At 45.2% G+C, this 11,065-nt stretch overlaps 1 protein-coding gene across 1 annotated transcript in view; it reads left to right on the top strand.

Annotated features, from left to right (window-relative positions):
* Positions 1 to 6: 6 nt before the first annotated feature.
* PGK1 (phosphoglycerate kinase 1) overlaps positions 7 to 11,065 on the top strand; it is a 15,235-nt gene continuing 4,176 nt past the window's right edge. The window contains exons 1-6 of the mRNA XM_006029365.1: positions 7 to 83; positions 3,401 to 3,451; positions 4,465 to 4,620; positions 4,705 to 4,849; positions 8,885 to 8,988; positions 9,659 to 9,778. Of these exons, the coding sequence (XP_006029427.1) occupies positions 19 to 83; positions 3,401 to 3,451; positions 4,465 to 4,620; positions 4,705 to 4,849; positions 8,885 to 8,988; positions 9,659 to 9,778 (641 nt within the window). The 5' untranslated portion in view covers positions 7 to 18. The remainder of the gene's footprint in view (positions 84 to 3,400; positions 3,452 to 4,464; positions 4,621 to 4,704; positions 4,850 to 8,884; positions 8,989 to 9,658; positions 9,779 to 11,065) is intronic.

Genomic DNA, 11,065 nt, shown 5'->3' on the forward strand with positions numbered 1-11,065 from the left:
AGCAGCAGCAGTAGCAGGATGTCTCTTTCCACCAAACTCACGCTGGACCGGGTGGACGTGAAGGGCAAGCGGGTGATTATGAGGTGAGCAGGGCTCGAACCTGCGTTCCAGCGGCCCTGGTTTAGCTTTGCACTAAGCCTGGCTCCCGGGACTTGGCTCTGGAGCCCTGCGGCCTCCACGTGTTGGGCCGCGCTGGGACTTCCCCGTCCGGGCCTCGTGGTTGCACAGCCTCCCTCGTCTTTGTGGCTTGATGCGCTGTTCTCAGAGCCCTGTCCGGCAGGCAGGCCCCCCTGCGCTTGGGGTGCAGTGGGTGCATTTGCAGGCCCCCTGCATTGTGGGTGCATTTGCAGGCCCCCTGCATTTGGGGTGCAGTGGGTGCATTCGCAGGCTCCCCTGCATTATGAATGCATTTGCAGGCCCCCTGCACTTGGGGTGCAGTGGGTGCATTTGCAGGCCCCCTGCACTTGGGGTGCAGTGGGCTCCTTTCCTTCCAGGAGGCCGTGACTGAGGCGCGTTTGACTTCCAGCCCTGGCAGGGGTTTCATGGGGAAAGGTGGCACGGGCCAGAGCTGCATTCTGGTCTGGGGGCATTTCGGGCCCTTGCAGGATTTGCCAAGGGACCTGAGATTTGTAGGGCAATAAATGTATTGGATGAATGGAGACAAAACCAAGCTGCCCTTTCCTTGATTAGATGGGTTGTACAAAGCAACAGAAAATTCACTGCTTCTGCGGGCCGTCTTGGGAGAGCCGCGCTGATTCATAGGTGCTCTGCAACTTACAGCATCAAGCTGTTTGATAGAAAATGTCCGTTATTCCTTGTCGGTGTTAAGCCTGATGTGGGAATGGCGAGTCTCTGACCAATACTATAAGCTGTTTTTGGCGTGTTACAACAGTGGGACACATTTTTATGGGCATGGCTCTAAATTTTTCTTCCAGGTACAAGGACTTTTTCCCCAAGGTCATCTGAGTGTAACAAGAGTTGAGCACTAAATTGGTTATTTGAGTAGCAGGCATAGGGCAGTGGTGACTTCCTCTGGGCCTCCTCACTCTCACACACTTATTGTTCCAGTGAAATTGTCTAAATATTTTTATTTTCAAGTCATTCATTAGAATTTTGACTGCCTCGCTGTGCAGGCCTGATAATAAAACCCTTATGATCAGACCTCAGGAGTGCATCTCCCAAACATTGCAGAAAAGCCTTTTCTCTTATTTCCTTAAGTACTTGCCACTTGACCAATTTTCCCTCTTTTCATACATATTGTTGAGAACAGTTTTGCATTAGTAGAGGACAGCATGCTTGGCTAGCTTCATTAGATTTCAGTTTGTGGTCTTTATTTTTAAATAACATGCCTGCCTTATTTCGAAAATACACTGTTGTTGTTAATTTTTTTTAATGTAGCCTTAGGTGTAGGACAGATACTAAATATGACCATAAATAATGCAAAACAGTAGCTGAGATATTGTTGCACTGAGATATTGCTGAGATATTGTGGTACAGTCATCCACCCTGGCAATCTGCAGAAAGCATCTTGATGCCCATCTTGCTGGGGTCATCTGATCCCAGCAGTCTTTCCAAGTGCAGGGGCGCTGGACCCGATGATCTGTAAAGTCCCACCCAGCCCCTAACATCTATAAAACTATGAATAGAAGTGACTTGTCCTCTGAAAATGGCATTCAGCAATTTATTTCCTTCTCTCCTATTCATCCTAATAACTTTTCATGCACCTGTGTATACCTTGCTGACCTTCCAGGCCTGCTGCCAAGCAGAGGAGGCCCAAGCAAAACTGTGGCTTATCGAAGGTCACTGTTAGACTTAAATTTATTCAGTTTAAAGGAGCTCTCACATTTCATTGGCTTTTTACGCTCAGGTCTGCACTGGGAGGCATGGGTGGATCAGGTACTTCATACAGTGATAATGACTTGGCAAAGCAAACTTTTAATTTGCCCCTGGTGCCATAACAATGACATCATCATGGTACATTTTCTTTTTTTAGAATTAATCCACTCTGCCAGGGGCTGCCAGTTCAATTCTTTCTGCTCAGCTTCTCCTATTCTGCTGGAAGCTTTTGAGGCTCTGTCCACATGCCCCTTTACTGAGCAGTCTCTGGAAAAAAATTCAACCTGCATTTTGTATTTGGGGGTGGGTGGAGGGGGTCTTCATTGTGATGCATAAACTCCAGGGTAAATTTCCATTTTTTTTCATTCTAATACTTGGACATAGTCAGTAAGAATGACTGGTTTTCCCCAAATGAATTTTTTTTTCATTAGTCATCTTACTCGTCGCAGCTAGACTTTCCTGTCTGAACTACTCAGAGAAGGGGCTGGTCTCATTACAGTCTAACGTTCCCTCTTGTCTTGGCATCCCATGAGTAAGTTCTGCCTTCAGCTATTACACAACACTACTTCCTGTTGCCTCAGTTTATGGACCCAAGGTATGCTAGGCAGAAATGGCTTATGAAATGCTCCCTTTTATCTTCTGGCATGCAGTAAAGTGCCAATATGCTGTTGGGGAAATTACCCACAAGCTGTGTGTAAGATCTGACTTGAGTGCAAGAAAGCTGCAGTAGCTAACTAGAGAGAGATAATAACTTCTGCTTGTTAAAAGCTTTTTGAATGCACAGCATAGCAGTAGGCCCAGCAAATAACAGGTCCTTGCTTTGACTGACATGTGACAGAACAGCATGAACTCCTACAATGCATTTGGGGGAAAAATTGGACTTGAAGTCGGTAACCTGGAATATTTTGTGGAATCTATCGTATTTCCCACAATTGTCTACCTTCAGCATAGCCACTGGTGATGCTGACTTTCAGTTCCTTTGGCAAACTTGTCTGTCTTCACATCAGCTTACTGCCAGAGCAGGAGTGTAAATTGAGTGCAGAAGTAGGGGAAGTGGTGATATTTCAAGCCCTGCCCAACTGGTTTACCAAAATGAGATGCTGCTCATGGTAGACTGTTCAGAGGATCTGTACAATGTCATTTGTCCTTTGTGTGTGATGAATAATGAAACAATAAATGGGAACATCTTTTGGGACTACTTGGGCTGACTGCAGAGCCTAGCTGAGATATGAGGAAAAAGGAAATTTCTGTTTGTCATTGAAAAATGGAATTTGGGGTTGGTTATCAAAAGGTGCCCAACTCCCATTTGAAGTCATTGGGCACCTAACTGCCCTTTTTATATTTGGATAGCTTCATCTCCCTCCCTCCCTATTGCTTTGACATAAAAGGTGTCAAGTATAATTGGTTTCATGATAGGCTTGTTCATAAAAGCGGAAGTGAATACTTTGAACTGACTGGATTGCCTTTCTAGTCAGCCCTATGATCAGCAAGGGCCCCAGGTCTTCCTAAAAGAAATTAGTCATGTTCATTTAAATACTAATAATTATTTTTACTCATCTTTTAGGGTTGATTTCAATGTTCCAATGAAGGACAACAAAATAACCAACAACCAAAGGTAAGGCACCACTTTAGGTTCTACGTTGAAGTCTTGAACCCCTGTCCCTGTAATGGCCCATGTTTTATCTATGTGGTTCACTCTGAACAATGGTGGAAGCATCCTCCTGGTTACCCATGGTGTCCTTGATTCCCTGGGAGAGGGCTAATTGATACATTGTGGCTACTGCAAATACTTTATACTAACTTTCTGTTAAAACCAGCTGTAGCAAATACCTGCCTCCCCCCATTGCCTTCAGTGTTTTGAAAATGGTTACTCTGTGGTTATAGAACTGAACTGTTCAACATGTTAGCTTGGCAGACCCTTGCAGGCCAGGAAATGCTGGTTAAGGACATTAAGAAAAAAAAAAAAAGCTTGTCTGGTTCATCCTTTTACCTACTCATCTCCAGGCAGGTGCTAACCTTGTCTACATTAAGCCTGCCATTTCTGCTATTATTTCAGCCTTAGCAACAGCATTACTGTTAAAATCCTAGTGTCCCCAGTCATTTTTAACTCCATTTTACTATACGTATTTTACTGTAATAGAAGATAGCAAAAGGGGAACAATTGAAAAATATGTAAGAAAAGTACAGGCATCGGCGCACTAGTTTGCGTTGGTAGTTGGCTTCTTGCAGCTAGTTGTGTGGCTGCATTCTGTAGTCCTGAAGCTCCTGTCTATAATGGCCATCACTGTCACTGGGAGTGGAGAGGCTTGGATTACTTCCTCATGCAAGGCTCTTCCTTTTAGGTTTGTCAGTGTTCATACCAAACATTTTAACCTATATCTGTTTCAGAGTTACTGCTTGTCCTGTTTGGTGTAGTATTGTTGGCAGTGCTTTCTGTTACAAGGGATTCAAATAAATAAAAAGAGCAGAATGTTTCCTATCTTGTCCTCATTTTTGTGAGAGATGACACCCAGTGGATATGCCTGTAAAAATCGCATTCAGCTTTATGGCCACCTAGCTCATTTGCCCCGTATCACCTCAAGCTGTTTCTTTCTAACTTATCTTTTCCGACCTTCCTTGCTCTTACAGAATCAAGGCAGCTGTCCCTAGCATCAAGCACTGCTTGGATCATGGAGCCAAGTCTGTGGTTTTGATGAGTCATTTGGGCCGGCCTGATGGAGTCCCTATGCCTGAAAAGTTTTCCTTAGCCCCAGTGGCTGTGGAACTTAAATCACTAATGGGCAGGTATGGTATAATAGCTGTGCAGCGTGGATGGACTTTTGAAAAGTTAAGATGTCGGTGAGATTAAATCTTGATTTATGACTCCAGGGAGATCTTGTTCCTGAAAGACTGTGTGGGTCCAGAAGTGGAGAAGGCTTGTGCTGATCCTCCAGCTGGCTCCATCATCCTCCTGGAAAACCTCCGATTCCATGTAGAAGAAGAAGGGAAAGGGAAGGATGCGTCGGGAAACAAGGTTTGGCATTTCCATTTGAAATCCATCGTGCATTTCTTTCCTTGATCCAGTTTGGCAGACAAGCATGACAGTGAGCTACCTGTGACATTTTGTGCAGTATGTTAAGAAAGATGTTAACATAGCAGATAGCACTTGCTCTGTCTTTGTCAAAGAAACTAAGAAACCACCCAGAACAGTGTCTGGGACTCTGCTTGTTAGGAGAATATCATAGAGATGCAAAAAGGCACAGCGTTCTGGACTTGACACACATTATGGTGATTAGCATTGGCCATTGTTCTAGGTTAGTAGTAAGGTTTTCTTTGCTTACTTTTGGGATTGAGATTAAGTTGTAAAGTAGCTTGTCTGAAATGCTGAGGTATTGCTTTTTAAACATCAGGAAGTTTGAGTATATCTGATTGGGGCAGAAAATTAGGCTGAAAACTCCCATAGAGCACATGTTGATCATATTCAAATGCTACAAAAATACAGATTGACCATGTGCCAGGAAGGTGCTGCTTATGCTAAGGACACGGGTGAGCATGCAGTAGCTGGTATTCCTATAAAATGAAGGGAAGAGTGGAAAGGAAGGATGACAGAGGTCCTGGGGAAACTGCTGGTCGCTGCAGGAGGGGTTTCTTTCCCTTTGTGGTGTAAAAGGGAGAAAATGGCTTGGAAGGAGATATTTCCTTGCCCCTTTTTGATCCCAAGTCTTATATCTGAATTTTAATGGGATGTTTAAATACTAAACTGTACTGGGGCTCTGAAAAGCCTTGATTTAAGGCTACTTCCTCTTCAGGCAGTCGCATAGCATCTGCACTGCCTTGTACCTCTGACATTTTCTTGAAGGTCAGGAAGAGCATTTGCTCTAGACAGTTTCTTTTCTTAGTGTAGGTGACCCCGTTAGCTACACAGGGTTTGGCTCCCAGCAGATACAGTTCATAATGCAGATTTGCTGACCTAGCATGGTGCCCTTAACAGACTTACACAGAAGATTGTATAGATTGGAGTGCAATTAAGGCCTCTGTAGGCGGAAAGGCTGGAGTTACTTGCCATCACCTAACTTCTGGGAGTCAATTCCCCTTTACCTGTTTTGACTTACTGAACATAGTTCTGGTCCCTTGTGGAAATGCCCTACACCAGAGGTGTTCAAACTTCTGGCCCCACAGACCAGATGAGTGGCACAAGGTCAGTTCATGGGGTCTACTGCCCACTGTCCTGAACCATCTGTCCACCATCCCTATCTAGTGCGCAAGACCATGTTATCTAGCTTGCAGAGCTTCCCGTGGGTCCAAAAATTTGCCAGCAGGATAGTGGCAATTAATGCTGCCACTGCTCCCCTGTCACCAATTTCTGAGGGAGACCCACAGGTTGGATGATACGGCACTGTGGGCTGGGTCTGACCTGTGGGCTGAGTACCTTGTCCTACACTGTCTACCGTTCCAGTTTTTCCCACTGTAGCATATCAGCCAGGACATACACAGGCAGCATGACAGCAAAGACAGTTGTAGGCCTGGCTCTTGTCAAAATAATACATGCTGCAGAAATACTAATGTTACTAACATGATCTTTTGGGGCTAGTGGCAGTTCAGTAGCAGACGATTGTCTAGACTTTCTAAGGAAATTGTTCTATAGCAGCTCCTTCATTCAGATTTAGCTCTTTTCTACTTCCAGCAGTTACTAATTCTAGCAGAAACAACTATATAAAGCTGCCTGACTAAGGAGCAGTTTAGAACAATGATTCTCAATGAGGGTAATGTGAGATCCTTTCATAGTAGGTAGGGTCGGAAGGGACCTGAGCAGATCATCAAGTCCGACCCCCTGCCATGGGCAGGAAAGAGTACTGGGGTCAAACGACCCCGGCACAGTTTGTGACCGTTATTTCTAGTCACTCCTGGTAGTGCTCAGGGGAATAGGGACTTCCCCTGCTGGTCCCCCCTGACCAGTTTGTAAACGGCCAATAGATTTTCCCCCCCCCAGCCTTCTCGTGTGGAGGCTGAACAGGTTCAGGTCCCGTAGCCTCTCCTCGTAGGGCCTGCCCTGCTGCCCCCTGATCATGCAAGTGGCCCTCCTCTGGACCCTCTCAATGCTGTCCACATCTCTCCTGAAGTGCGGCGCCCAGAACTGGATGCAGTACTCCAACTGCGGCCTGACCAGTGTTGCATAGAGGGGGAGGATCACCTCCTTGGGCCTGCTTGAGATGCATCTGTGGATGCTTGACAAGGTGTGGTTGGCCTTCCTGACTGCGTCCCCACACTGTCGGCCCATGTTCATTTTGGCATCAATAATGACTCCAAGATCTTTTTCTGCCTCTGCACTGACAAGAAGGGAGTTCCCCAGCCTGTAGGTATGCTGCTGGGTCTTCCTCCCCAGGTGCAGCACCTTGCACTTGTCAGCGTTGAAATCCATCCTGTTCTCATCTGCCCACCCCTGTAACATGTCTAGGTCCAATTGCAGCCTATTCCTCCCTTCTGGTGTGCCCACTTCCCCCCACATCTTAGTGTCGTCTGCAAATTTGAACAGGGTGCTTTTTACCCCCTCATCCAAGTCACTGATGAAGATGTTGAACAGTGTGATGCACAACAGTTTCAAGGGTGATGCACAATGTTAGCACTGTTAGTTGTGCAAACATAATTCACATGATAAACCAGAAGTTTCAAATAGGAATCCCTAGTGTTGAAAACATTCTTGCCTGTTGTGGTCTTTGAGTTCTTTGCAATGGAAGAATTTTTCAGGTATTTTTTTTTTTTTCTCTTTCTACATTTAATTCTCAGTTTTCACTCATTTTCTAGCATTTTCTGAGGGGTGCCTTGAGTCTAAAAGGTTGACTGCCACCGCTTTAAAATCTCCCTACTTCTTTAGCTTTCCTTTCTTCCCAGATCATGCAAGCAAAAACAGCAAAGAGACTTGGCTGTACATTTCCGCTATATTTTGTGTAGTGCCTTTCCTCAGAATAGCTCAGAAATACTTTATACAGGTGGGTAGCAAGCTCTTGAAGTGGAGGATTATACTGACCGCTGAATGAGAGGCTGCTGCATCCTGGATTGTTTCTATACAAAACGCACGATTAAGAACCAGGTCACAGAAGGCCATTACTGGCTGGGACCAGCTCTGCTATGTTTTCATTGTTGTAGGAGGGGAGATAAACCACTAGAAGACCATGCTGTATGGGTCCCCAGGAAACAGTGTGGGAAGAGACTCACTTAAGACAGATATATCTGGTGCCTGCTGCACACTTAGGAATGCTGAAGATAAGTTCACTTGGCTGGGGTCGCCAATTGCCTGAAGTACAGTACAGGCTATTTTTAAATTAACCTTCTACACTAGGGGCCAGCAGCCTTTTGCTAGCAGCAAGTTGAAGCTGGAGACCTGGCTGCTGCCTCAGCCATCCCTGCTCTGTACAGAGGGCTCCTCTCTTATGTCCCCCACTGCAGCCTCCTACTTACTATTGCTGCTGAATTGGCCAGTCCAAGTTTGTCACTTGCCATGTTTTCAACAGCATATTTTTTGACAGAGGCTGCTTAAAGGGGGGGGGGAAGAAAACAGCACCCGCACAGAGCAGGGAATATGCAGCTGCCATCAGGAAAATTCAGATCACAGGCCAAATCAGACAGCTGGGTAACAGTAGAAGTTTGGTGTGCCGTTAATTGAATGCAGCCCAGATCAAATCTGTTTGCAGATCTTTTCTTAAGAAAGACCCAAAAGTGAAAAGAGGATGTTGAAGATGAAAGGTGCTGGGCATTGACAGTATGGGGAGGGGAGATTTGCACAGTACCTATTTGATTATGCTTGAAATGAGCCAGTGTTGGTGGATGTCGTGGTCACTAAATTTGATATAAATCCCTTGCTGCCAGTGATAAGAAGTCTTGACCAGAGGCTTCAAACAGCAGTGTCTTAGGGCCTGGGTTGTGAAGAATCTCAGATATTCTCTTCATTCAGTAATTCCATTTTTTAAATTGAAAGTGAGTCATGCAAGTCTGATTTGCAGTTCATAGTGGCAGAATTAGAGAATCGTATTGTAGCTAAATAGCATCAGCTTGCATGTCCTGTATCCCTCAGATCAAGGCTGATTCAGCAAAGGTGGAGGCTTTCAGAGCATCACTTTCTAAACTGGGAGATGTTTACATCAACGATGCTTTTGGAACTGCACACCGAGCTCACAGGTATGTAACTACTTAGCCTCTCTAGGCAGACTTACGTAATTCCTTGTTTTCTGGGTTCACTCCATACTCATCCAAATTAGCTTAGTCCTGGTCTTTTTATGCTGGCAGACTATCCTCAAAAAGCCCTGTACAGGATTCTCACAATGAGGACTGATGAGTTCTTCATTAAAATTGACCAGTTTAAAGTCTGTGTACTGTGTAAGTCCCACCCTTCAGAAGTTAATGCAAACTGTCAGAGATTGAAGCCTTCTGGACCGTGAATTTGTCTTGTGTATCAAACAGTTGCACACCAACTATTTGAACATAGTCTGTAGAGCACTAAGCATAGCGGTAAGATGTGCGACTTAGGGGGGGAAAAAAGTATCCTGAATAAGCATGGGGATAGTGCCTCATGAATGCAGATATGCCACTTCCAGTTTTGGGAGGAAGTGTGTTTGGAGTAGCAGGGTATGTATGTGTTTGCCATTGCTTTGCACACTAAGCGTGTGGTTTAGTCATGCCATGAGTTTCCATACCATCTCTTGATGCTGCTGCTGTTGTTGCAGCTACACAAAGAGTTAACTTCCCACTGCTGGGAGCATGAAAGGCCCTCTGGCTTTAGGAACGTGAGGAATTCTGTTGTTTGGATATAACTGATACAGAACTCTTTTCTTCTCTGCCTATTCCATAGCTCCATGGTTGGTGTCAATCTGTCGCAGAAAGCTGCTGGCTTCCTGATGAAGAAAGAGCTGGATTATTTTGCTAAGGCTCTGGAGAGTCCAGAGAGGCCCTTCCTGGCAATTCTTGGAGGGTAAGAGCCAAGAATATATATGTGTTTTAAGTTTTTTTGATATGCTGTTAACTCCATTGTCAGAATGAATGAGAGGTTTGTCCAGGTTGACATGGACAAGAACACTTTTGTCCACAGTTTCTTAGTTAGGAGGGGAGGAATCCTGAGCTCCCTGTAATCCATACTTCACAAAGGAGCTGACTAACTTTATCCACCACAGTGAAGTTGGCTAGTCCTGTTCAAACTCTCTGCTAACTCTTCAGCTGCCTCTGCCTGAGTTAGTCCACAGCACTGAGTTCTGCCAGTGATCCAGAAGAGCTCTTGGATATAAGAGATGGCCCTGACACAGACTGCCAGTGCCCTTTCCACTGGAGTTCATAGTACAAGCATAGTGCAAGCTCAGCATGTCTCTGTAAGTTGACACTGTCTGTCCTTATGTAACTGTGACCTACTGTAGTTGGATGCACTTCAGCTCTTTATGGGCAGTTAATGAACAAAGCCACATCCAGGGGACATGCATACCTATTGAGTAACTCCTGTGTGCTGGAGTAAGCCTCTTTTCAAATGTGCTTGGGTTCTTTTACCTTTGAATAGTGAATTTAGGCGCATTGCAGACAGCTAGCCAAGTACAGGAATGTTCAGATATGGCAATCAGAACAGTGTTTGCTCCTTTTGGAGTTGGACTAGTAATGGTGATGGCAATAATAATACCTGGTGCTTTTTATCTATTCATGTTCTACAAGGGAAATCAATATCACTGTCATTATAGAGATGAGGAAACAGGCACAGAGCAATGAGGGGTTTTGTCTGAAGTCATCCAGCAGACCAGTAGCAAAGTAGAGAACAGAATGCAGCTGTCCCTGAATCCTAGCTAAATGCTCCATCGAGTAGCCCACTGTTTCAAAGAGCAGCTGCACTCTTGTCTAATATCCCTAATGTAGACAAGCCTACCGTTAAGAGAGCAGGTCTGCAGAGTTTGATATTCAAGAGCAGAAACTGAGAGACTTATGTTCATGTGTTTCTGTGCTCTGAAATTCCAGTGTAAGGGTACCTTAGGCACTGCCAGACCACTGTCCATCTCTATCCTGTTTCTCAAACAGGCTCTGCTGCTTTTGGGGAGGGTGATTCTGCATAGTCTCTGACCCTAGAGCAGATCCAGCAGTTAGGAGGAGGCTTTTTCTCCTCTGCTGACTTAATGAACTACTGATCCTGAGCTAATTACAAGAGTTAGGCATCAAGGGGCAGCATGATCCAATGGACTGGGGTTGGGGTCTCTGTTCTAATCTTAGCTCTGCTATGGTTTTGTTG

The sequence above is a fragment of the Alligator sinensis genome, unplaced genomic scaffold (genome assembly GCF_000455745.1).
Source record: "Alligator sinensis unplaced genomic scaffold, ASM45574v1 scaffold521_1, whole genome shotgun sequence".
Taxonomy (NCBI): domain Eukaryota; kingdom Metazoa; phylum Chordata; order Crocodylia; family Alligatoridae; genus Alligator; species Alligator sinensis.